The sequence below is a fragment of the Macaca nemestrina genome, chromosome 6 (assembly GCF_043159975.1).
Source record: "Macaca nemestrina isolate mMacNem1 chromosome 6, mMacNem.hap1, whole genome shotgun sequence".
Classification (NCBI taxonomy): Eukaryota; Metazoa; Chordata; class Mammalia; order Primates; family Cercopithecidae; genus Macaca; species Macaca nemestrina.
This window is the reverse complement of record NC_092130.1, coordinates 106,021,003-106,048,759: the sequence shown is the minus strand read 5'-3', so window position 1 is coordinate 106,048,759 and position 27,757 is coordinate 106,021,003. Positions and strand designations below refer to the sequence as shown.

Genomic DNA, 27,757 nt, shown 5'->3' with positions numbered 1-27,757 from the left:
CTAGTTGTATCTAGTGGCTGAATACTGATAGGGCCACTATCAAATGCAGGCAGTCTGATTACAGAGTTTAAAAAAAAAATGACTAAATTATTGGCCTTGGTATTTTGCTACTTTCTTAAACATATCTCTGAAACTTAGGATTTTCAACTCCTAGAAATATCAAATGTAGGCTGGGCGCAGGGCTTATGCTTGTAATACCAGCACTTTGGGAGGACGAGGAGGGAGGATCACCTGAGATCAGGAGTTTGAGACCAGCCTGGCCAACATGGTGAAACCCCGTCTCTACTAAAAAATACAAAAATTAGCTGGGTGTGGTGGAGTGGGCCAGTAATCCCAGCTAATCGGGAAGCTGAGGCAGGAGAATCACTTGAACCCTGGAGGCAGAGGTTGCAGTAAGCTCAGGCCAGTGTACTGCAGCCTGAGCAACAGAGCTAGACTCTGTCTCAAAAAAAAAAAAAAAAAGGAAAGAAAAAGGAAAAAAAAGGCAGGGGGGCTGGTGGTGCAGGGGAACATTTCCAGGTTGACAGCTGCTCTGGCTCAGAACCTTGTAATTATCCATTAGTAGAGCCATCTGGATTACTGCAATAGTTCTCTAATAGGCCTTATTTCTTTTCCTTGTCCCTCGAAATCTATAATATAGTCTCCCATCAGAGTGTACCTTTTAAAAGTGAGTCAGGTCATATCACTTGTCTGCTCCAATCCCTCCAGAGGGTTTTTAGTGATGCCTTTCTTGTACCACCCTATTAAAAACCTCCATCCCTGCTCCTGCCCTTATTTGTTATCCTTTATCTGCTTTATTATCTCCATAGCACTTACCACCTACGTATCATAACACATATTTGACTTGTTTTTTATCTGCTCCCATTGGAAGGCAGGCATCTTTGTTCCCTGCTGTTATCTCAGATTCTACAATGGTGCTTGGCACATAGAAAACACTCAGTATCAGCAGCGTAAGAGAGGGAAAAATGAAAAAGGAAAAGCACTCAATATATTTTTTTGAATAAATGAATTAGTGTGTTTGTTATGGCAATTTATGATAATCAAGGGGTTGGGTACTCATCACTGCTAACAGTTAATTGAGCATTGTCTCAATTAATTGAGTTAATGTCTAAGCTTTCTGCATGTTTCATTTAATACCCACAACCACCTGTGATGTAGTTCCTTATTTTTTCCATTTTACCGAGTAGAAAACTGAGGACTAGAAGCCGATTCCCACAGCACGTTTCAGTTGAGTTGGATTTTGTTTCCCTGGGCCTGCCTCTTCATAAAGGGACTGGACTAAGAATACTCTTGACCAGCCCGTAAGAACTTGGCACTCGTCTCAGTAATCTGAGATAGTAGGGTTTGGCGTCCATAGCAACCATGGCGACAGGACGCGCTCAAGCGAGAACCAAAAAGCGAGAACAGGTACAAGGCCAAACCTTCTACATTCACAGACACCTACCAAATCCCGAGCATGGAACACCAAATTAGAACGCTGACTAGTGCCTGGTAATGTAGAAAATACCCAAGTTAAAACGGTAACAGAGTGACACAGCAGCCATTGAAGATGCTCCACTTAAGGCACCGACAGGCGTCACGTGACGGGTGGGGAACGCCCACCGCCCGGGCCTAGCGCAGCTTCCTCCGCCCACCACGGAAGTGGGGCGGGGATACTAACGCGGCGGACCCGGGTGGACGGAAGTGGCTGTTGGAGGCTTTAAGGTAGCTTTAAATTCGTGGTGTCCTGGGAGTTCGCCCCTTTCGCCTGGAGTCGGGCTTTGCGGCGCCGGATGGCTCTGGACGTGAAGTCTCGGGCAAAGCGTTATGAGAAGCTGGACTTCCTTGGAGAGGGACAGGTGAGGCTCTCTGGAGGGACGGGGAAGGCCCCGAGCGGACAGCCTCGCGCCACCTCCACCTTTGCCGGTTTTCCCGTGGAGGCCAGAGGTCTGGCTTGGCTGCTCATTCTCTTTGGGGGAAACCTCCCAGACGCACTTGCTGCCCCTTCTTTACATCCTGGGGGTGAATCCCTGAGCGGCCTCTCCTTGCTGAAGAGTAGCCTGGAGCTGGACGGAGACTGACCCGCCACGTTTCCAGCCGCCGCGAGTCCGCTAAGGAACTCTGGGCTCTCTGCTTCGCGAAATGTAAAAATGCAAAAAGGCAAACACAGAAACTCCCATAAACTTACGTTATTCCTATTTTTCTTTCTAGTTTGCCACGGTTTACAAGGCCAGAGATAAGAATACCAACCAAATTGTCGCCATTAAGAAAGTGAGTTACCTTTTTGTGTCGTGTTTCTTCAAGTCTCCTTGAAGATGTCTGTATTATGAATTGACTGATAGCCATTTTATTAGTCTTGACCATACTCTGATAATGAGTTACTCATGTCATGTTCAGAGACAAAATAATTAGTACTTTGTGTTCCCAAACGGAACTCTAGGGTTGAACCCGTTTTAATTTCTGTTGAAATGAAGAAGCTGTATGTTATTTTCACTGCATAAACTCATGTTGGGGGTAAGTATGCCATCTTTTCGGTCTTCAGAACTATTTGATACCGTGATCTTTCCAGGTCACTGTTTCTGCCACATCTGCATCCACTCAGTGTGTCGTATCTGTATTTTCTGTGTACAGATTTACCATGAAAGATTTTCGCTAGCATTAACAACATTGATGTGAAGTCTAAAATGAGTTCAGTAGCTTCTTATATTCATTCAAAAGACTTGGGTCGGCCAGCCGCGGTGGCTCACGCCTGAAATCCCAGCACTTTGGAAGGCCGAGGTGGGCAGATCACTTGAGGTCAAGAGATGGAGACCATCCTGGCCAACATGGTGAAACCCTGTCTCCACTAAAAATACCAAAATTAGCTGGGCGTGGTGGCGCGCGCCTGTAGTCCCAGCTACTCGGGAGGCTGAGGCAGGAGAATCGCTTGAAGCTGGGAGGTGGAGGTTGCATTGTGCCGAGATGGCGCCACTGTGCTCCAGCCTCGTGAGGGAGCGAGACTCCATCTTAAAAAATTAAAAAAAAAAAGAAAGACAGACTTGGGTCATAATTACGTAACTCACATTCACCTACATTGTTTCATTTAACCTTCAAAACAATCTGTAAAGTGGTTAAAAGTAATCCTATTTTATACTTGAGGTACCTGAGGCTGAGAGATTAGGTGATTTGTCAAGATCACACAGCTAGTAATTGCCGAAGCTAGGATTTAAATCCAGGTGTCCTGATGTTGCTTTTGTTACCGTTGCTACTTTGAATCTGCTTCTCCTCCTTCAAAAACCCTAACTCCTTGGAAGTCATTCATATTTAACATTAATTCCCCCCTTTTTTGGTCATCTTCCAGCCTCCAGGCACTCTCTTGCATTCATTTAAAACCTGACTGACTCTTCTTCTCAATTATTCTTGCCATTATTACTGTTGTTGTTGTTATTTTTGAGACGGAGTTTCGCTCTTGTCGCCCAGGCTGGAGTGCAACGGTGCGATCTCAGCTCACTGCAACCTCTGCCTCCCGGGTTCAAGCGCTTCCCCTGTCTCAGCCTCTCGAGTAGCTGGGACTACAGGCACCTGCCACTATGCCCGGCTAATTTTTATATTTTTAGTAGAGACAGGGTTTCGCCATGTCGGCCAGGCTGATTTCTAACTCCTGACCTCAGTTGATCCACCCACCTCGGCCTCCCAAAGTGCTGGGATTACAGGTGTGAGCCACCGTGCCTGGCCATTTTTTTTTTCCCACTTTTTTACTTTTGTCATGTCCTACTTTATGTTTTATGATCCACCACTACAGCCTCTCCCTTGTGAAACCCTTAATTCAGAAGGATCTTTCCTCCTCTTTCTTTTGTGGGGGCGGGGGGAGGGCTCTCTCTGTCGCCCAGGTGGAAGTGTTGGAGTTCAGTGGCACAGCCATAGCTCACTGCAGCCACGAACTCCTAGACTAAAGTAACCCTCCCACCCCAGGCTTCAAGGTAGCTGGAACTAAGGACACATGTCACCAAGCCTGGCTTAGTCATCTTTTTAATTCTGTCTCTGGTTCACTATATCATAGCCACACTGACTTTTCTGTCCCTGTACAAATTAAATTCATTCCAGTCCCAGAATCACAGGGTCATTGCATTTGGTCTGGCTTCTTGGTTGGTATATTTTCCCTCTAGAACATGGCATGGCTGATTCCTTATCCAGGTTTCACTCAAATGTCTCCTCCATAGAGGCCTTCTTTGTTCATTCCAGCTAAAACAGATATGCCTCCCTCCTTCCCTATGCTTTGCTATAGTTCTGTCATCGATGTGGCATTTGTCGAAATTTGAAATCCTCCTATCTATGAGTTTATTGTCTGTTTAATTCCATTCACACTGTACCTAGGGCTATGGCTAGTGCATTTGTAGACACTGTTAAAAATGTATTGGCCTTTCGGCTGGGCGCGGTGGCTCATGTTTGTAATACCAGCACTTTGGGAGCTCAAGGCAGGCAGACCACCTGAGGTCAGGAGTTCGAGACCAGCCTGGTCAACATGGTGAAACCCCTGTCTCTACTAAAATACAAAAATTAGCCAGGCATGGTACCCCTGCTAGTCTCCTGGCCTCAAGTGATTGTCCTGCCTAGGCCTCCCTAATTGCTGAGATTACACCTGTGAGTCACTATACCTGGCCTATTTCTTGAGGTGTTTCTTTCCCCCAGTTTTAGACGTTGTATATACTTTCTACTATGAACATTGAGGATTTGGTGTTGTAGACCTTATTCCAACACTCATAATTTCTACTCCCATTCATTTGCTAGCATGTGTTTAATTTTATAAAAAGGGAAGGAATCATTAAATAAGCTACTCTGTACTCATTCACCTGTTGCGTCTTGGACTTTAGAAATACTGATTATCTCACCCTTTTAAAAAGATTATGTGGAATTTGTTTCCTAATTTATTTAACCAATCCCCTATTGATGGCCTTTGGGGTTATATCTCATTTTTCAGTTTGTGTCTCAAATCTGTGTATCTCAAAACAATATGTAGTATTGCATACTTTTTTTTTCCTTTTTCTTTTTTATTTTTGAGACAGCAACTTGCTGTGTGTTTCCCTGGCGGGAGTGTAGTGGCACAATCATAACTCACTGAAGCCTTGACCTCCTGGTCTCAAGCATTCTGTCTGCCTCAGCTTCCCAACCAGCTAGGAGTACAGGTGCATGCCACCATGCCCCACTAAATTTTTCCTTTTTTTGTAAAGACAGGGTCTCACTAAGCTGACTAGGCTGGTCTTCAACTCCTGGGCTCAAGTGATCCTTCCACCTTAGTCTCCCAGAGTGCTGAGATTACAGGTGTGAGCCACTGTACTCAGCCAGTATTGCATACTTTAAGCTATATATGTATATTTGGTATATTCTTCTGCACTTTGTTATTTATTTTTATTTTTATTTATTTAGTTTTTGAGATGGGGTCCTGCTCTGTCACACAGGCTGGAATGCAGTAGCGTGATCTTGGCTCACTGCAACCTCCACCTCCCAGGCTCAAGCAGATCTCCTGCCACAGCCTCTCAACTGCTGACCTCAGGTGATCCGCCCACCTTGGCCTCCCAAAGTTCTGGGATTACAGGCGTGAGCCACCACACCCAGCCTGCAACTTGTTATTCTGAGTCAACATTATTTCCGAAATCCTCTGTATCATATGATACATGTAGACCAATTGATTCATACTCATTGAGTATTAGTTTCCATTATATGTCTACACTGAAATTTTCTATCCAAACTCCCGTTGATAAACATTTAGGCTGCTTTTTAATGTTTTCCTCTAATACATTCCTTCTCTGGGTAGTCATCTGTGAGTCATCTTGTATGCAGGTTTGAGTTTCTCTAGAGAATGTATCTGTAATTGAAACAAATTATGAATTGTTGCTTCAGAGTATCACAACCATCATCTTCACCAGATATGGTCAAATTGTTCTCCAGAATGATTGGACCAGTTCACTGTCCCACCACATTCTCAACATCATTTGCATTGTCAGACTTTAAAACATTTGTCAGTTACATAGATTGAAAATGATATGTACTTATGTTCGAATTAACATTTTTCTGATTACTGGTAAAGTTCATCATCTTTTCTTACACTTACTGGCTTCTTAGATTTTCTCCTGTTTTTCTGTTGGATTACTTACTTTTTTTTGTCCTATTGATTTATTGGACTTATTCTTATTCATACTTTTTGGTTTTTTATTTATTTATTTATTTATTTATTTATTTTTTTGGAGACGGAGTCTCGCTCTGTCGCCCAGGCTGGAGTGCAGTGGCCGGATCTCAGCTCACTGCAAGCTCCGCCTCCCGGGTTCCCGCCATTCTCCTGCCTCAGCCTCCCGAGTAGCTGGGACTACAGGCGCCCGCCACCTCGCCCGACTAGTTTTTTGTATTTTTTAGTAGAGACGGGGTTTCACTGTGTTAGCCAGGATGGTCTCGATCTCCTGACCTCGTGATCCGCCCGTCTCGGCCTCCCAAAGTGCTGGGATTACAGGCTTGAGCCACCGTGCCCGGCCGGTTTTTTTTTTTAATAAAGACAGGGTTTCACTTTGTTATCCAGGCTTTTGTCAAACTCCTGGCCTTAACCAATCCTCCAGCATCAGCCTCCCAAAGAACTGGGATTACAGGTGTGAGCCACAGCAAGCAGCCAGAATTCTTTATATATCATCTCCCAGTCTTTGGCAAGACTTTTAGTTTATTTATGGTATCTTTGAGGTACTGAAAGTTAAAATTTTTTTTTTTTTTTTTTGAGACGGAGTCTCGCTCTGCCACCCAGGCTGGAGTGCAGTGGCCGGATCTCAGCTCACTGCAAGCTCCGCCTCCCGGGTTCACGCCATTCTCCTGCCTCAGCCTCCCGAGTAGCTGGGACTACAGGCGCCCGCCACCTCGCCCGGCTAGTTTTTTGTAGTTTTTAGTAGAGACGGGGTTTCACAGTGTCAGCCAGGATGGTCTCGATCTCCTGACCTCGTGATCCGCCCGTCTCGGCCTCCCAAAGTGCTGGGATTACAGGCTTGAGCCACCGCGCCTGGCCTAAAATTTTAATATGATTGAATTTGTTAATTTTTTTCAAGCCTTCAAAGGCTTCCTTTTTATGTGCTTTCCTGTTTCTGGATTACAAAGAATTTTCCTGTATTTTCTTCTAAAATTTTTAAAATATTGATTTTAATACTTAGATCTTTATTTCACCAACAAGTTTTTTCTTTGTTGTATGATATGAGGATCCAGTATTTTTTCTCTTTTTTTTTTTTTTTTTTTTTCCAATAGAGACAGGGTCTCTCTGTGTTGGCCAGGCTGGTCTTGAATTCCTGGCCTCAAGCCATCCTCCTGCCTCAGCCCCCAAAGTGCTTGGATTACAGGCATGAGCCACTGTGCCTGGCTAAGATTGAGTATTTTTTCTCCAATTGTCCCAATACTATTAATAGTCTGTCATTTTCCCAATGAGTTGTAATGCCAAATTCCCCATACCCTTGCCATACCAAGTTCCAGTGTCGGAACTTGGGTCCAATTTCTGGGCACACTATTCTGTTCCAGTGGTGGGTTTATTTTTTGTTTTGCTTTGTTTTTCCCATTGCTGCTGAAATACTACAGTGTCTTTAAAAAGTCTTGAAATCTGTTAACTCCCATACACCTCGTTTTTCTTCTTCAGAATTGTTTTGGCTACTCTATGAGACAATTGGGAAATCTGAATCAGGAAAATTTGAATAGGAACTAGATATTAGATGCTACTGTAGCATTATTGTTAATTTTGTTAGATGTCAAAATGGCATAGTTATGTAAGAATGTCCGTATTTTAGAGATGCTTACCTAAGTATATTGGAGTGAAATGACATGAAGTCTGGGGTTTTAAAATACTTTAGCCAACAAAAAGGAGAGGTTGGATGAAGTAAGTGTGGCAAAATATTGGTCACTGTTGAATCTGGGTAATGGAGTAGAGGGTTTTATGAAATTACTCTATTTTTTATTATGTGTGGAAAATGTAAGAATTTTAAAATCAACTGTTCTTAGCTCCTTCCTTTTCTTTCTTTTTTTTTTTTTTGTTTGAGACGGAGTCGCCCTCTGTTGCCAGGCTGGAGTGCAATGGTGCAATCTTGGCTCTCTGCAACCTCTGCCTCCCAGGTTCAAGCAATTCTCCTGCCTTAGCCTTCCAAGTAGCTGGGATTACAGACACGTGCCACCATGCCCAGCTAATTTTTTGTATTTTTAGTAGAGACAGGGTTTCACCATGTTGGCCAGGATGGTCTGTATCTCCTGACCCCAAGTGATCTGCCCGCCTTGGCCTCCAAGAGTGCTTGGATTACAGATGTGAGCCACAGTGCCTGGCCTCTTTTTTATTTTTGAGTAGTACTCCTTGTGTGCATGTACCACATTTTCTTTATTCATTCATTTGTTTGACAGACGCATAGATTGCCTCTAAATCTTGGCTATTGTGAATAGTGCTGCAATAAACATGGGAGTTAAGATATCTCTTGGACATACTGAATCCGTTGGCATATATACATAGTAATGGAATTGCTGGATCATATGATAGCTCTATTTTTAGTTTTTTGAGGAACATCTAAACTGTCCTCCGTAGCAGTTACACTAATTTACATTCCCACCAACAGTGTACCTAGGGTTCCCTTTTCTCCACATCCTCACCAGGATTCATCCTTATCTTTTGGATAAAAGCCATTTAAACTTAGGTGAGATGATCTCTCATTGTAGGTTTTGTTGGTTTTTTTTTGTTTGTTTGTTTGTTTTTTGAGACGGAGTCTCGCTCTGTGCCCCAGGCTGGAGTGCAGTGGCGCGATCTCAGCTCACTGCAAGCTCCGCCTCCCGGGTTCACGCCATTCTCCTGCCTCAGCCTCCCGAGTAGCTGGGACTACAGGCGCCCGCCACCTCGCCCGGCTAATTTTCTTGTATTTTTAGTAGAGACGGGGTTTCACCGTGTTAGCCAGGATGGTCTCGATCTCCTGACCTCGTGATCCGCCCATCTCGGCCTCCCAAAGTGCTGGGATTACAGGCTTGAGCCACCGCGCCCGGCCTGTTTTGTTGTTTTTGTTTTTGAGACAGTCTCATTCTGTCACCCAGGCTGGAGTTCAGTGGCACAATCTCGGCTTACTGCAACCTCCGCCTCCTGGGTTCAAGCAATTCTCCTGCCTCAGCCTCCTGAGTAGCTGGGGTTACAGGTGCGCACCACACCACCACACCCAGCTAATTTTTGTGTTTTTAGTGGAGACGTGGTTTCACCATGTTGGCCAGGCTGGTCTCGAACTCCTGACCACGTGATCCACCCGCCTCAGCCTCCCAAAGTGCCGGGATTACAGACATGAGCCAGCAGCCCCAGCCCTCATTGTAGTTTTCATTTGCGTTTTTCTGATGGTCAGTGATGTTGACCACCTTTTCATATGCTGTTTGCCATCTGTATGTCTTCTTTTGAGAAATATCTATTCAGATCTTTTGCCCATTTTTAAATTGGATTATCAGATTTTTTTCATATAGAGTTGTTTGAGCTCCTTATATATTCTGGATATTAATCCCTTATCAGATGGATAGTTTGCAAATATTTTCTGTCATTCTGTGGGTTTTCTCTTTACTGTGTTGTTTCCTTTTTTCTCCAGAAGCATCTTAACTTGATGTGATCCCATTTGTCCACTTTTGCATTGGTTGCCTGTGCTTGTGGGGTATTACTCAAGAACTCTGTCCAGTTCAATGTCCTGGAGAGGCTTTCCAGTGTTTTCTTTTAGTAATTTCATAGTTTGAAGTCTTCAATTTAAGTCTTTAATCCATTTTGATTTGATTTTTGTATATGATGATTGATACGGGTCTAGTTTCATTCTTCTGCATATGGATATCCAGTTTTCCCAGCACCACTTATTTATTTTGTTTGCAGCAAAGAAAGAGTTTAATTGTCACAGTGCCAACCAAGTGAGGAAGACAGTAGATAATTCTCAAATCTGCCTCCCTGAGAATTCGGAGGCGAGGGTTTTTCAAGGGTAGTTTGGGTAGGCAGTGGGCTAGGGAATGGGGAATGCTGATTGGTTGGGTCTTGGATAAAATCGTAGGGAGTTGCCCTGTCTTCTTGCGCTGACTCAGTTCCTGAGTAGGGGTCACAGAACCGGTTGAGTCAGTTTCTTCATACGGGCTCCTGGTCCAAGTGGCACCAATTGGTCCATCAAAATGCAAGGTCTGAAAGATACCCCAACTACCAGTTTTATGTTTTACGGTAGTGATGTTATCTATAGGAGCAATTGTGGAGGTTACAAAATTCTTGTTACCTTTGGCTACATAACTCCTAAACAATAATTTTAACCTCGTGTAATTTTACAAAGATGCTTTTAGTCTCTGAGCAAGGAGTGGGTTAATTTTGGGAAAGGACTGTTATCATCTTTGTTTCACAGTTAAACTCTACCCTGAATTTCTCCCATAGTTAGCATTGCCAACACTCAGGAATGAGCAAAAAGCTTGTGAGGTTAAAAGCAAAGATAGGGCCAGGCGCAGTGGCTCACATCTGTAATCCCAGCACTTTGGGAGGCTGAGGCAGGTGGATCACCTGAGGTCGGGAGTTCCAGACCAGCTTGACCAACATGGAGAAACCCCATCTCTACTAAAAATACAAAATTAGCCTGGCATGGTGGCGCATGCCTGTAATTCCAGCTACTCGGGAGGCTGAGGCAGGAGAATTGCTTGAACCCAGGAGGCGGAGGTTGCGGTAAGCTGAGCTTGCACCTTTGCACTCCAGCCTGGGCAACAAGAGCAAAAACTCTGTCTCAAAAAAAAAAAAAAAAAAGCAAAGATGGAGTCACCTATGTCAGGTTTTGCTCACTGTTGTAATTTTTGCAAAGGTGGTTTCAAAAATATGCCTCTTTGGCATGTTGATTATTGTGAGCTGGTTATCCTGAGAAACTGCAGATACAGGAGTAGATCTGAAAAGCTGCCCTTTTTTAAGGGAATTGTACGTTTATAAAGGAGTATCTCTTTGACAGGGCATCTCCTCTGCACCAGGAAGAGAAGAAAGACTAAATCTCTAGAGACTATTAATGCAGAAGGCATCAACTTAAATCTGTACAGCAAACCTAACCTCTGCTTAAGGCACAGCACCATTTATTGAAGAAAATGTCTTTGCCTCATTGTATGTTGTTGGCACCATTGTTGAAAATGAGTTTGCTGTAGATGTATGGATTTTTTTCTGGGTTCTCTATTCTGTTCCACTGGTCTGTGTGTGTGTTTTTATGCCAATATCATGCTGTTTTGGTTATTATAGCTTTGTTGTATGAAGTCGGGTAATGCGATTCCTCCCTTTTGTTCTTTTTTCTTAGGATAACTTTGGCTATTCTGGGTCTTTGTCGTTCTACACAAATTTTAGGATTGTTTTTCCTATTTCCATGAGGAATGTCATTGGTATATTGATAGACATTACATTGAATCTGTAGATTGCTTTAGGTTGTATGGGCATTTTAACAATATTGATTCTTCCAATCCATGAATATGAATTATCTCTCCATTTTTTTGTTGTGTTGTCTTCAGTGTCTTTCACCAATGATGGTTTTTTGTTTTGTTTTGTTTTGTTTTCCCGCGACAGAGTCTCACACTGTTGCCTAGGCTATAGTGCAATGGTGTGATCTCAGCTCACTGCAACCTCCGCCCCCCGGGTTCACGCCATTCTCCTGCTTCAGCCTCCTGAGTAGATGGGATTACAGGCACCCTCCACCACACCCAGCTAATTTTTTGTATTTTTAGTAGAGACAGGGTTTCACTATGTTGGCCAGACTAGTTTCAAACTCCTGACCTCATGATCCACCCGCTTTGGCCTCCCAAAGTGCTGGGATTACAGGTGAGAGCCACCGCACCTGGCCAATAGTTTTTATTTTAGAGAACTTTCACTTAATTTGGTTAATTCCTAGATATTTAATTTTATTTGTAGCTGTTGTGAAGGGAATTACTTTCTTGATTTCTTTTTCAGATTGTTCACTGTGGGCATATAGCAGGGTTATTGATTTTTGTGTGTTGATTTTTGTATGCTGCAACTTTTGTGAATTATCAGTTCTAGTCATTTTTTGGTGGAGTCTTTAGGTTTTCCCAAATATAAGATCATATCGTCTGCAAACAAGAAGAATTTGACTTCTTCCTTTCCAATTTGAATGCCCATTATTTCTTTCTCTTGTCTGCTTGCTCTAGCTAGGACTTCCAGTGCTATATTGAATAACAGTGGTGAAAGTGGGCATCCTTGGTGTGCTTCAGCTCTTAAAGGAAATCAGTTTTCCCCCATTCAGTATACTGGCTGTGGGTCTGTAGTATACAGCTTTTATTATGTTGAGGTATGTTCTTTCTATACCCAGTTTTTTAAGAGTTTTTATCATGAAGTGATGTTGGATTTTATCAAATGCTTTTTCAGCATCAGTTGAAATGATTATATAGTTTCTGTCCTTCATTTGTTGATATGATATATCACTTTGATTGATTAGCATGTGTTGAACCATCCTTGCATCCCCAGGATAAATCCCACTTGGTCATGATGAATGATGTTTTTATGTATTGTTGAATTCAGTTTGCTAGTATTTTTTTGAGGATTTTTACATCAATGTACATCAGGGATATTGGCCTGTAGTTTTCTTATTTTGATGTGTCTTTGTCTGATTTTGGTATCAGGGTAATACTGGCCCCATAGAATGAGTTTGGAAGTATTTACTTCTATTCTGCTTTTTGGAATAGTTTGAGTAGTATTGGTATTAGCCCCCTCCCCTCCTCCCCCTCCCCTTCCCTTTTCCCTTCCCCTCTCCTTCCCCTCCCCTCCCCTACCCTCTTCTCTTTTTTTTTTTGTCTCTCTCTATTGCCCACCCAGACCTGGAGTGCAGTGGCGTGATCTCAGCTCATTGCAACCTCCACCTCCTGGGTTCAAGTGATTCTCCTGCCTCAGCCTCCCAAGTTGCTGGGATTACAGGCATGCACCACCACGCCTGGCTACTTTTTATATTTTTAGTAGAGATGGGGTTTCACCATGTTGCCCAGGCTGGTCTCGAACTCCTGACCTCAAGTGATCTGCCTGCCTCGTCCTCCCAAAGTGCTGGAATAACCACTGTGCCCAGCCTAGCCCTTCTTCAAATGTTCGGTAAAATTTAGCATTGAAGCCATCAGGTCTTGGGCTTTTTGCTGGGAGATTTTTTATTATGGCGTCAATCTTATTACTGTTAATGGCCTGTTTAGGTTTTCAATTTCTTCATGGTTCAATCTTGGTAAGTTGTATGTGTCTAGGAATGTATCTATTTCTTCTAGGTTTTCCAGTTTCTTGGTGTATAGTTACTCATAGTAGCCACTAATGATCCTTTGGATTTCTGCGGTATTGGTTGTAATGCCCCCTTTCTTCACGTCTGATTTTATTTATTTGCATCTTCTCTCCTTTTCTTTTAGTCTAAAGGTTGGGTAAGGTTTTTAGTGGTCAGGATTTTTATTGGAACTGGTCATGCAGGCATTTTCTGCCTAGCATGTACCAAAAATCCATACTCAAATCATGGTGGAAGCAAGGCACCTCTTCTTGTGGTGGCAGGAGAGATTTTTGTTTTTCCTAGAGCAGGAGTGCAAGTTTGTTTATTTTTTGAGATGGAGTCTCACTCTGATGCTAGGGTGTAGTGCAGTGGCGTGATCTCGGCTCACTGCAAACTCCACCTCCCAGGTTCAAGTGAGTCTCCTGCCTCAGCCTCCTGAGTAGCTGGGATTACAGGCGCGCACCACCAGGCCTGGCTAACTTTTGTATTTTTAGTAGAGATGGGGTTTCACCATGTTGGCCAGGATGGTCTCGAACTCCTGACCTCGTTATCTCCCTGCCTTGGCCTCCCAAAGTGCTGGGGTTACAGGTGTGAGCCACTGCGTCGGCCGGAAGTTTATTAAAAAGCTTTAAGTAGAAAGAAACAAAAGTGCACTTGGGAGAGATCCAAGTGGACAACTTGAAGAACATGTGTCCAATTTTGATGGTCTTTTCAAAACACCAACTTGTTATTTTGTTGATCTTTTGTATATTTTTTTGTTTCAATTTCATTTATTTCTGCTAAGATTTTTATTATTGTCTTCTAACTTTGGGATTGGTTTGCTCTTGCTTTTTTAGTTCTTTGAGATGCATCATTGTTTATTTGAAAGTTTGTTTTTTTTTTTTTTCATGTAGGCAGTTGTAACTATAAACTTTCCTCTGAGTACTGCTTTCCCTGTATCCCAAGGTTTTGGTATGTTGTGTTTCCATTATCATTTCTTTCAAGAAATTTTTCAATTTTCTTCTTCATCTATTCATTGACCCACTGGTCATTCAGGAGTGTATTGCTTAATTTTCATGTACTACATAGTTTCTAAAATTCCTCTTGTTATTGATTTCTGGTTTTATCCCAGTGTGGTCAGAAAAGATACTTGAATCAGATTTCGGTTTTTTGCAATGTTTTAAGATTTGTTTTGTGGCCTAACATATGGTCTGTCCTTGAGAATCATTCATTTGCTGAGGAGAAGAATGTTTAATCTGCAACCATTGGATGACATTCTCTATAAATATCTACTAGGTCCATGTGGTCTGTGGTGTGGATTAAGTCCAGTGTGTCTTTGTTGATTTTCTGCATTGATCTGTCCAGTAGTGAAAGTGGAGTGTTGAAGCCTCCAGCTATTATTATATGGGGTTTGCCTCTCTCTTTGATGCTAAAAATATTTTATATATCTGAGTGCCGCATTGTTGGATGCATATATTCAATTTTTATATCCTCTTACTGAATTGACACCTTTATCATTATATAGTGACTTTGTCTCATTTTATAGTTTTTGCTTGAAATGTGTTTTATTTAATATAACTACTCCTGTTCTGTTTTGGTTTCCATTGGCAGTGAATATCTTTTTCCATCTCTTTATTTTCAGTCTGTGTGTGTCTTTATAGTTAAAGTGTTTCTTGTAGGCAACAGATCATTGGGGCTTCTTCCTTTTTTTTTTTTTTTTTAATCCATTCAGTCACTCTGTGCCTTTTGATTTAGCCCATTATATTCAGTGATATTATTGATAAGTAAGAACTTTTATTCCTACCATTTTGTTATTTGTTTTCTGGTTGTTTTATGGTCTTTTCTTCCTTCTTTCCTTCCTTCCTGTCTTGCTAGTAGTAAAGGTGATTTTCTCTGGTGGCACGTTTTAATTTCTTAATTTTTATTTTTTGTGTATCTATTGTATGTTTTTAGATTCGAGGTTACATCAGGTTTGCAAATAATATAACCCATTATTTTAAACTGATGACAACACTGATTACATAAACCAACAAGCAAAAATAAAACTAATAAAAACTCTACATTTTAACTTTGTCTCCCCACTTTGTTGTACTATGTCTTGAACAATTGTTATTGTTTTTGATTGTTTCATGTTTTTATCTTTCTGCTGGATATGAGTAGTTTACATACCGCAATTACAGTGTTATAATATTATGTGGTTTTCTGTGTACTTACTATTACCAGTGAGTTTTGTACCTTTAGATGATTTCATATTGCTCATTAACATCTTTTCTTTCTGATTGAAGAACTCCCTTTAGCATTTCTTGTAGGACAGGTCTGGTGTTTATGAAATTCCTCAGCTTTTGTTTGTCTGGGAAAGTCTTTTTTTTTTTTTATTTCTTATAAATCATTTAAATTGTAATTATTTCCTTTTTTTAAAAATTTATTTATTATTATACTTTAAGTTGTAGGGTACATGTGCATAACGTGCAGGTTTGTTACATATGTATACTTGTGCCTTGTTGGTGTGCTGCACCCATCAACTCGTCATTTACATCAGGTATAACTCCCAATGCAATCCCTCCCCCCTCCCCCCTCCCCCCTCCCCCCTCCCCCCTCCCCCCTCCCCCCTCCCCCCTCCCCTCTCCCCATGATAGGCCCCGGTGTGTGATGTTCCCCTTCCTGAGTCCAAGTGATCTCATTGTTCAGTTCCCACCTATGAGTGAGAACATGCGGTGTTTGGTTTTCTGTTCTTGTGATAGTTTGCTAAGAATGATGGTTTCCAGCTGCATCCATGTCCCTACAAAGGACACAAACTCATCGTTTTTTATGGCTGCATAGTATTCCATGGGGTATATGTGCCACATTTTCTTAATCCAATCTGTCACTGATGGACATTTGGGTTGATTCCAAGTCTTTGCTATTGTGAATAGTGCCGCAATAAACATACGTGTGCATGTGTCTTTATAGCAGCATAATTTATTTATTTTTATTTTTATTTTTTTTTTGTTTGTTTGTTTGTTTGTTTTTGTTTTGAGACGGAGTCTCGCTCTGTCGCCCAGGCTGGAGTGCAGTGACCGGATCTCAGCTCACTGCAAGCTCCGCCTCCCGGGTTCACGCCATTCTCCTGCCTCAGCCTCCCGAGTAGCTGGGACTACAGGCGCCCGCCACCTCGCCCGGCTAGTTTTTTGTATTTTTTTAGTAGAGACGGGGTTTCACTGTGTTAGCCAGGATGGTCTCGATCTCCTGACCTCGTGATCCGCCCGTCTCGGCCTCCCAAAGTGCTGGGATTACAGGCTTGAGCCACCGCGCCTGGCCAGCAGCATAATTTATAATCCTTTGGGTATATACCCAGTAATGGGATGGCTGGGTCATATGGTACATCTAGTTCTAGATCCTTGAGGAATCGCCATACTGTTTTCCATAATGGTTGAACTAGTTTACAATCCCACCAACAGTGTAAAAGTGTTCCTATTTCTCCACATCCTCGCCAGCACCTGTTGTTTCCTGACTTTTTAATGATCGCCATTCTAACTGGTGTGAGATGGTATCTCATTGTGGTTTTGATTTGCATTTCTCTGATGGCCAGTGATGATGAGCATTTTTTCATGTGTCTGTTGGCTGTATGAATGTCTTCTTTTGAGAAATGTCTGTTCATATCCTTTGCCCACTTTTTGATGGGGTTGTTTGTTTTTTTCTTGTAAATTTGTTTGAGTTCTTTGTAGGTTCTGGATATTAGCCCTTTGTCAGATGAGTAGATTGCAAAAATTTTCTACCATTCTGTAGGTTGCCTGTTCACTCTGATGGTAGTTTCTTTTGCTGTGCAGAAGCTCTTTAGTTTAATTAGATCCCATTTGTCAATTTTGGCTTTTGCTGCCGTTGCTTTTGGTGTTTTAGACATGAAGTCTTTGCCCATGCCTATGTCCTGAATGGTACTACCTAGGTTTTCCTCTAGGATTTTTATGATATTAGGTCTAACATTTAAGTCTCTAATCCATCTTGAAAGTCTTTATTTCTCCTTCCTGTTTGAAGGATATTTTTGCTGAATATGCTATTCTAGGTTGAAAGTTACTTTCTTTCAGCACTTCAAATATATTCTGACACTCTCTTCTATCCTGTAAAGTTTCTATTGAAAAGTCCGCTGCCAGACATATTGGGGGCTCCATTATATGTTATTTGTTTCTTTTCTCTTCTTGCTGCTTTTAGGATTCTTTCTTTTTCTTTTTTTTTGAGACGGAGTTTCGCTCTTGTTGCCCAGGCTGGAGTGCAATGGTGCGATCTTGGCTCACCACAACCTCCTCCTCCCGGGTTCAAGCGATTGTCCTGCCTCAGCCTTCCCGAGTAGCTGGGATTACAGGCATGTGCCACCATGCCCGGCTAATTTTGTATTTTTGGTAGAGACAGGGTTTCTCCATGTTGGTCAGGCTGGTCTCGACTTCTTGACCTCAAGTGACCCATCCTCCTCAGCCTCCCAAAGTGCTCAATTACAGGCGTGAGCCACAGTGCCTGGCCTAGGATCCTTTCTTATTCCTTGACTTTGAGAGTTTGATTATTAAATGTGTTGAGGTAATCTTCTTTGGGTTAAACCTGGTTGGTATTCTGCAACTTTTTTTTTTTTTTTTGGAGATGGAGTCTCATTTTTCTTGCCCAGGCTGGAATGCAGTGGCACAGTCTTGGCTCACTGCAACCTCTGTCTCCCAGGTTCAAGCAATTCTCCTGCCTTAGCCTCCTGAGTAGCTGGGATTACTGGCGTGAGCCACCATCCCGAGCCCTATGTTCCATAACTTTCTTGTACTTGAATATTGGTACCTATTTCTGCGTCTCGGAAGTTTCCTGTTATCCCTTTGAATTAACTTTCTACCTTGCCTCTCCTCTCTACCTCCTTTTTAAGGCCAAAAACGCTTAGATTTGCCCTTTTGAGCCTGTCTTCTAGATCTTGTAGGCATGCCTCATTTCTTTTTTTTTTTTTTCTTTTGTCTCCTCTGTTTTTAAATATCCTGTTTTCAAGCTCATTAATTCTGCCTTCTGCTTTATCAGTTCTGCTATTAAAAGGCTGATGCGGCTGGACACAGTAGCTCATGCATGTAATCCCAGCACTTTGGGAGGCCGAGGTGGGTGGATCACTTGAGCTCAGGAGTCTGAGACCAGCTGGGCGACATCATGAAACCCCATCTCTACAGAATATAGAAAAATTAGCTTGACATGGTGGTTTGTGCCTGTGGTCCCAGCTTCTTGGGGGGTCTGAGGGGAGAGGATGGCTTTAGCCTGGGAGACGGAGGTTGCAGTGAGCCGAGATTGCACCACTGCACTCCAGCTTGGGTGACAGAGTGACAGAACAAGACTGTGTTTCAAAAAAGGGAAAAAAAAGGGTTGGGCATGGTGGCTGACACCAGTAATCCCAGCACTTTGGGAGGCTGAGGCGGGTGGATCACTTTAGGTCAGGAGTTCGAGACCAGCTTGAACATGGTGAAGCCTCGTCTCTACTAAAAATACACAATTAGCTGGGTGTGGTGGTGCATGCCTGTAATTCCAGCTACTTGGGAGGGTTAGGCAGGAGAATTGCTTGAACTCAGGAGGCAGAGGTTGCAATGAGCTGAGATTGTGCCATTGCACTCTAGCCTGGGCAACAAGAGCGAAACTCTGTCTCCAAAAAACAAAGACTGATGCATTCTTGAGTATGTCAGTTGCATCTTTCCACTCCAGAATTTCTGCTTAATTCTTTTTAATTATTTCAAGTATTTGTTGAACTTACCTGATAGGATTCTGAATTCCTTCTCTGTGTTATCTTGAATTTCTTTCAGTTTTCTGAAAACAGCTATTTTGAATTCTCTAACTGAAAGGTCACATATCTTTCTCTGCAGGATTGACCCCTAGTGCCTAATTTAGTTCATTTGGTGAGGGTATGTATTCCTGGATGGCCTTAATGCTTGTGAGTGTTCATTGCCATCTGTACGTTGAAGAGTCAGGTATTTATTATAGTCTTCACAGTCTGGACTTGTTTGTACCATTCTTATTGGAAGGCATTCCAAGTATTCAAAGGGAATAGAGTGTTGCGATCTATGTCATTGGTCACTGTAACCATATCTGCATTAGCGGGTACCCCAAACCCAGTAATGCTGTAGTTTTTCTACACTCATAGAGGTACCATCTTGGTGGTCTTGGATAAGGTCCAGAATTCTCTGTATTACCAGACTCTGTATTACCATTCTTTCTTCCCCTTTCCTCAGGTGGAGGAGTTGCTCCTGTGTCCACCAGCACCACAGGACCATGGGGGAGGGAGTATTGCCAGGGTACCACCAATGTTCACTTAAGGCCCAGGGCTCCTCAGTCAGCTTACGCTGCATGCTGCCAGGCCTGGGACTCACCTTCAGGGTAGTGGGTTCCCCTCTGTTCCAGGGGTAGGTCCAGAAATGCCATCCAAGAGCCAAGGCCTGGATTCATGGACCCCAATAGCCCACCTGGTACTCTTCCCCAGTGCAACCAAGCTGGTCCCTAAGCTGCAAGACAGAATTCCCTTTACTCTTCCCTCTCCTTTTCTCAAACAGTAGTCTCTCCTGGTAGCCACTACAGCTGTGAATATGCTGTGTCATACCTGAAGCCAATATGTCTCACAGTTTCACCTGAGGCCCATGGTGAGGCCCTGGTTACCACTGCTGATTATTCAGGGCTCAGGGGCTCTATAGTGAGCAAATCATGAATCCTAAATGGACTACTTTAAATAAGAAATTCTGTGTTGTTTTTTTGTTTGTTAGAAGTAGGATCTCCTGTTCTGTTGCCCAGACTGGAGTGCAGTGATGCAAATATAGCTCACTGCAGCCTCGAACTCCTGGGCTCAAGCAGTCCTCCTCCTTCAGCCTCCCAAGTAGATGGGACTAAAGGCACATGCCACCGTGCCCCAATAACTTTTTAAATTTTTCTGTAGTGACAGAGTCTTGCTTTGTTGCCCAGACTGATCTTTAACTCCTGTACTCAAGCGATCCTCCTACCCAGGCCTCCCAAAATACTGGGATTACAGACATGAGCCACCTGTATGTTTGTTTGTTTGTTTGTTTGTTTGAGACAGTCTCTCTCTGTTGCCTAGGCTGGAGTACAGCAGTGTGATCATGGCTCACTGTAGCCTGCCTCAGTCTCCTGAGTACTTGGGACTATAGGTGTGTGCCACCACTCCTGGCTAATTTTTAAAAATGTTTATTAGTCACAAGGTCTTGCTATGTTGCCCAGGCTGGTCTTAAACTCCTGGGATCAAGTGATCCTTCCACCTTGGCCCATCAAAGTGTTGCAATTTACAAGTGTGAGCCACCATGCCCCGCCAGTCTTTTATTGATTGCTGACATTTTTTTTTTTAAAAACAGAACATTTTTTTTAAAAAATGTTCTTTACTCAGGTAATTTATTTTGTGTAAGACTAAACCTGTTAATGTAAGTTGTTATGTTTATTCAGAGTAACAACATTTTAACCATCACAATTTGTAATTTTGCTTTTTGAAAAATGTGGTGTCTAGGCCGGGCACGGTGGCTCAAGCCTGTAATTCCAGCACTTTGGGAGGCCGAGACGGGCGGATCACAAGGTCAGGAGATCGAGACCATCCTGGCTAACACGGTGAAACCCCGTCTCTACTAAAAAATACAAAAAAAAAACTAGCCGGCCGAGGTGGCGGGCGCCTGTAGTCCCAGCTACTCGGGAGGCTGAGGCAGGAGAATGGCGTGAACCCGGGAGGCGGAGCTTGCAGTGAGCTGAGATCTGGCCACTGCACTCCAGCCTGGGCAACAGAGCGAGACTCCATCTCAAAAACAAAAAAAAGAAAGAAAAATGTAGTGTCTAAGAGCATATTATTGGACTTATTACCAACTATACAGCATGTTATTTTCTGTATCTTTCCCTCCAAGTAGGCTAACTTGAAGTACATATTTATTTTTAATCAGGGTACCCTTAGTTATTTCGTTCACATTGAACCTTGAAAAGGTAATTCTTAATTTTATTATTTGAATGTGTAGTTCGGAAACTTAAGGGACAAGGGTAGGTGTTTGATTCTTATATTGTTAATTTTGTCTTTCCGATCATGATTCCTACTCTCTTTTTGCCTGCTAGGTACATATCGGTTGCTAATTGTGTTTTTGCTGTGGTGAAGTATTTGAAATGTTTACATATTATTTGTTGATTCTAAATAATTTAACACGTTTTTAATATATTTGGTTTTTTTTTCCCTCTCTACCAGATCAAACTTGGACATAGATCAGAAGCTAAAGATGGTAAGTATTTCATGTAATCTGACAGATAGGAAAAGTTTTATCCTTTTTTTGAAAAAGGACAGGGTCTTGCTCTGTCACCCAGGCTGGAGTATAGAGACACAATCATAGCTCACTGCAGCCTCAAGCTTCTGTACTCAAGCAATTCTACCACCTCAGCCTCCTGAGTAGCTAGGGCTATAAACATATGCCACCACTTGTGGTTAATGTTTTATTTTTTGTAGAGATGGGGTTTGGCTGTGTTACTCAGGCTTCTCTCAAACTCCTGGCCTCAAGCTATCCTCCCACCTCGGCCTCCCAAAGTGCTGGAATTACAGGCTTGAGCCACCATGCCCAGCATAAAGTTTTCATTCTCACTGAAGAAACTAGCAAAGTATTAATTAATAAGAGTTAGCAGTGGTTCTGGATAGTTACTGCAGTGTCCCCGAAGAGTAAAGATAGACTCAGGATAGAGGAGTAGTATTTGGTGATTTTTACCAATTGGATGTTCAGAAAAACATTCTAAATCACCCACATAAATGGAAGGCAGCAAGCTTAATTAGTTTGTCTTTCTGTCTTCATTACGGTTTTACATGTTACAAGCCATTGTTTTTTCTGTTTCTGAGTTTCTAATTTGAAAATTCAGGATACATTTTCATGAAAGTACATAAAGCTAACTATGGAATAGATATATGGGGAAAGGATTTCATTAAACTTTCTTCCAAAGTCTTATTTATTAGGAGTCATCATAAAATAGCTCTTATAAAAGAGACCCATTGTCTGTGTAAGTGCCAATACTATATCTTATTTTTATTTTATTTATTTATTTTTGAGACAGTGCCATGCTCTGTTGCCCAGGCTGGAGTGCAGTGGTGCGATCTCAGCTCACTGCAACCTCTGCCTCCCGGGTTCAAGCCATTCTCCTGCCTCAGCTTCCTGAGTAGCTAGGATTACAGGTGCGTGCCACCACGCCCAGCCAATTTTTTGTATTTTTAGTAGAGATGGGGTTTCACCACGTTGGCCAGGCTGGTCTCGATCTACTGGCCTCAAGTGATCTGCCCACCTAGGCTTCCCAAAGTGCTGGAATTATGAGCCACCGCACCTGGCCTATATCTTATTTTTAATTTTGAAATCTGTCATTTGTATTGGAATATATACTGTCTTATTACTAGTTTGCTTTTAGCACAAACAATATGCCACTAACATTTGTAGGGCAAGAGTAGGGAAGCTTATCATCTATATGCTGCACACTTATATATGTTCTTAGTCTAATGGTCTTCAGATCCTGATATCCTATAGATAAAGTGAAATTTTTTTCACCATTTGTCATAGTCTTTGTTAAGCTATTTTTTAAAAAAAGCAATATAGGCCTGGTACGGTGGCTCACGCCTATAATCCCAGCACTTTGGGAGGGTGAGGCGGGTAGATCGCCTGAGCTCAGGAGTTCGAGACCAGACTGGCCAACATAGCAAAACCCTGTCTCTAACAAAAGTACAAAAAATTGGCCGGGCGCGGTGGCTCAAGCCTGTAATCCCAGCACTTTGGGAGGCCGAGACGGGCGGATCACGAGGTCAGGAGATCGAGACCATCCTGGCTGACACGGTGAAACCCCGTCTCTACTAAAAAAAATACAAAAACTTAGCCGGGCGAAGTGGCAGGCGCCTGTAGTCCCAGCTACTCGGGAGGCTGAGGCAGGAGAATGGCATAAACCCGCGAGGCGGAGCTTGCAGTGAGCTGAGATCCGGCCAGTGCACTCCAGCCTGGGCGACAGAGCGAGACTCCGTCTCAAAAAAAAAAAAAAAAAAAAAAGTACAAAAAATTAGCCAGGCGTGGAGGCACGCACCTGTGGTCCCAGCTACTCGGGAGGCTGAGGTTGGGGAATCACTTGAATCTGGGAGGTGGAGGCTGCAGTGAGCTGAGATCATACCACTGCACTGCAACCTGGCTGACAGAGTGAAACCCCATCTCAAAAAAAATTAATAATAAAAATAAAGCAATGTAAAAGAACAACAGATTTCACATAAAAATTGTCAAAGTAGCCCTTATTTTTGTGTGGAATGTTCACTATTTTCTGAGGTGACTAACCTTTCTTTAAAAATACGTGTTTGTGGCTGGGCGCGGTGGCTCACACCTGTAATCCCGGCACTTTGGGAGGCCAAGGCAGGTGGATCACGAGGTCGGGAGTTCGAGACCAGCCTGACCAACATGGTGAAACCCTGTCTCTACTAAAAATACAAAAATTAGCTGGGCGTGGTGGCGCATGCCTGTAATCCCAGCTACTCAGGAGGCTGAGGCAGGAGAATTGCTTGAACTCGGGAAGTGGAGGTTGCAGTAAGCTGAGATCACGTCACTGCCCTCCAGCCTGGACAACAGAGTGAGACTCCATCTCAAAAAAAAAAAAAAAATGTGTTTTTAAGGTTTGAGATTTCAGAATTACTCACATTTTGCTTTGCCTTTTTATATAGGTATAAATAGAACAGCCTTAAGAGAGATAAAATTATTACAGGAGCTAAGTCATCCAAATATAATTGGTGTGAGTATGATCAAAACTGTTACTGGGATTTGGGACTCTGCCTTTTCTTAATATAATGGATGTTGATTAAAGGCTCAGCAAGATGACTTGTTCTAGATGAGCCTTACAGAAGCTTAAAGGAAATACATTTCCTATCCCAGTTGTTTTGGTAGACGTTGTCTTTAAAACTATACCACTGATTAAATAAATGAAATATTGACATGTAGGCTAATTTTGTCAGAAATAATTTTGAAGTCTAGGGAGCTCTAGCATATAGTGGCTGAGAGTGTGAACCTGAATTCAAAACCTTTCTTTCTGCCTGTGTGAGACCTTGAGTGTGTTTACTCACAACTCCCCGGAGTCCCTGCCCCATAGGGTAGTTGTGAGACTAGCCAATTGAACAGATGTATCTGGAATAGTGCCTGCCATGGAAAATGTATTCATTCATTCAATGATAGCCGCTGTTATTTAGAGGAGTTCTTAAGAATAACATTTGGGACTTTTCTTTTAAATTGGAGACTGGAATGAGGTTTTCACTGGTTAATTTCTTAATTATAACTCCAAATATTTGGGGAAAGAGGTTGGGTATTTTTTTTTAAGTAAAATTTAATATTTTTGTGCTTCAAAATACTAATTCCTTTAGTACTGTCCAAAAAAGGAAAATGTCAAATTAATCAAATGATTTAAGCTTTATAGGGAATTACCAACAGTTTAAATGCTTTTTAAATTTTAAAAAATTGCCTCAGTTGCTATCATACTGTCAGGTATTAAATAGTGAATCACATTTTAATTTTTTTACTTTGCAGCTCCTTGATGCTTTTGGACATAAATCTAATATTAGCCTTGTCTTTGATTTTATGGAAACTGATCTAGAGGTAAGATTAAGATTCCTGGAGAAATTCCTTTGTCCCAGTTTATCAAACAAGAACCTAAATACTTGTTTTCTACCTAAGAAGATACTGCTAGTAAAAGGAAAAAAAAAGCTTAATTTTGTTGAAATTTGGATATACTCTAAGTCAAAAGGATCTCTTGAGTTATTTTCTTCTAATCATTTAGTGATATTCCCAGTGTTACATACAAAGATTTGGATTTCATTGGCCTTTCTCCCTTCCAAGTTCCCATAGCTAGTTGACGTCATTTTTGGAGAAATGAGCATTAGACCTGTAAGTTTTTTTTTTTTTTTTTTGAGATGGAGTCTTACTCCATCCTGGAGTGTAATGGCATGATCTCAGCTCACTGCAGCCTTCACCTCCTGGGTTCAAGTGATTCTCTCACTTCAGCCTCCCAAGTAGCTGGGATTACAGGTGCCAGCATGCCTGGCTAATTTTTATATTTGAAGTAGAGACGGGGTTTCACCATGTTGGCCAGGCTGGTCTTGAACTCCTGACCTCAAGTGATCCACCCTCCTCAGCCTCCCAAAGTGCTAGGATTACAGGCATGAGTCACCATGCCCAGCCAACGTATAAGAATTTTATTTCCGGACAGGTGCAGTGACTCACGCCTGTACTCTGAGCACTTTGAGAGGCCAAGGCAAGAGGATTGCTTAAGCCCAGGAGTTCAAGACCAGCCTGGACCACATAGTGAGATCCTGTCTCTACTTTAAAAATTATATTAAAAAATAAAGAAGCTTATTTCCATGTAACCAGAGTAATGTCATTCTTTTGAAAGCCAAGTTTGTTTTGTTTTTTGGTTTTTGTTTTTGAGACAGAGTTTCGCTCTGTTACCCAGGCTGGAGTGCAGTGGCGTGATCTCAACTCACTGCAACCTCTGCCTCCCAGGTTCAAGCGATTCTTGTGCCTCAGCCTCCCGAGTAACTGGGATTACAGGCACCCATCCCCATGCCCAGCTAATTTTTGTATTTTTAGTAGCGATGGAGTTTCACTTTGTTGGCCAGGCTGGTCTCAAACTCCTGTCTCAAGTAGTCCACCTGCCTTGGTTTCCCAAAGTGCTAAAATTACAGGTGTGGGCCACTGCACCTGGGCAAGTTTCTTTTTAAAAAATATAAAATTCATTAATATTAGTTGAATCTCAAAAATCGAATAATCCAAGGATATGGAACGGCTGGAAGTTTGTTGTTGGTTTTTTTGTTTGTTTGTTTGTTTGTTTGTTTTTTGAGATGGAGTCTCTCATTGTCACCCAGGCTGGAGTGCAGTGGTAAGATCTCGACTCACTGCAACCTCTGCCTCCCAGGTTCAAGCAATTCAACTGCCTCAGCCTCCCGAGTAGCTGGGGTTACAGGTGCCTGCCACCATGCCTGGATAATTTTTGTATTTTTAATAGAGACAGGGTTTCGCCATGTTGACCAGGCTGGTCTTGAACTCCTGACCTCAGGTGATCTGCCTGCCTCAGCCTCCCAAAGTGCTGGGATTACAGGCGTGAGCCACCTCGCATGACTGGAACAGCTGGAATTCTTTTTTCTTTCTTTCTTTCTTTTTTGGGGGACGGAGTCTCGCTCTGTTGCCGTGGCACGATCTCAGCTCACTGCCACCTCCACCTCCCGGGTTCAAGCGATTCTTCTGCCTCAGCCTCCCGAGTAGCTGGGATTACAGGTGCCTGCCACCATGCCTGGATAATTTTTGTGTTTTTAGTAGATACGGAGTTTCACCATATTGGCCAGGCTGATCTTGAATTCCTCACCTCATGATCCACCTGCCTCAGCCTCCCAAAGTGCTGGGATTACAGGCGTAAGCCAGCATGCCCAGCCCCAACAGCTGGAATTCTTATACACTGCTGGTGCGAAAGCAGTGAAATGATAAAGCCACTTTGGAAACAGCTTGGCAGTTTCTTATACAATTAAATACACACCAGCCAAATTAAAGCAAAAAAAGATTTCACACAACACATTATCAGAAAGTAATAGGAACACACTAAATGCTCAGACTGGTGGTGATTGAGTCCATAGCCTATTGTGATAGGTCCTTCCAGCATCAGTACCACTAGTATTATGATCTATAATAGCATCACTAATATTGTGATTGATAATACTAATCAATAATCTTGTGATCTAGCAATACCTCTGCTAGGTATTTATCTAAAAGAAAGAGGCCGGGCACAGTGGCTCACACCTATAATCCCAGCACTTTGGGAGGCTGAGGCAGGCAGATCACCAGAGGTCAAGAGTTTGAGACCAACCCGTCCAGCATAGCGAAACCCCATCTGTACTAAAAATAAAAAAAAAAAAATTAGCTGGGCGTGGTGGCGGGTGCCTGTAATCCCAGCTACTTGGGAGGCTGAGGCAGGAGAATCAATTGAACCTGGGAGGTGGAGGTTGCAGTGAGCCGAAATTGTGCCACTGCACTCCATCCTAGGTGACAGAGTGAGACTCCCATCTCAAAAAAAAAAAAAAAAAAAAAAAGAGCCAGAATTCAGTTGGTACACAGATGTTGGGCTTTATTAATAATTGTCAAAACTGGAACAATCCAAACATCCCTCATTCTGACTGTACAAACAAACTGAAATACTACTCAGGTATAGAAACAAACTATTGATAACTGCAACAACATAGATGAATCTGAAATGCGTTATGCTAAGTGAAAGAAGCCAGGCTAAAAAGACTATGTATTGAATCATTTCATTTATATGATATTCTGGAAAACGCAAAACAAAAGGAACCAGAAACCAGATCAGTGGTTATGGGAACTTTGGGGTAAAGGAAAGGAGTAAGTACAGAGGGGCCTCAGGGAATTTTGGGAGGTTACGGAACTATGCTTTGATTATAGTGGTGGTTACATGACTGGATGCATTTGTCAAAACGCATGGAACTATACACTAAAAAGGGTATGCTTTACCTTAAATCTGATTTTAAAAAAAGAAAAGGGGAACTTTTAGTTCCTAACTGATAAATCTAGAAATAA

At 42.4% G+C, this 27,757-nt stretch overlaps 1 protein-coding gene across 4 annotated transcripts in view; it reads left to right on the top strand.

Annotated features, from left to right (window-relative positions):
* The first annotated feature begins 1,627 nt into the window (after positions 1-1,627).
* The window catches only part of LOC105475194 (cyclin dependent kinase 7), a 51,097-nt gene continuing 24,967 nt past the window's right edge, over positions 1,628-27,757 (top strand). The window contains exons 1-5 of one of the 4 annotated variants that reach the window (XM_011730275.3): positions 1,628-1,838; positions 2,191-2,250; positions 21,382-21,415; positions 23,857-23,924; positions 24,710-24,778. In XM_011730275.3, coding sequence (XP_011728577.1) covers positions 1,773-1,838; positions 2,191-2,250; positions 21,382-21,415; positions 23,857-23,924; positions 24,710-24,778 — 297 coding nt within the window. In that variant the 5' untranslated portion in view covers positions 1,628-1,772. Of the gene's footprint in view, positions 1,839-2,190; positions 2,251-21,381; positions 21,416-23,856; positions 23,925-24,709; positions 24,779-27,757 lie in introns of those variants that run through there. The other 3 variants (XM_011730276.3, XM_011730277.3, XM_071098845.1) reach the window with 3 other exon arrangements.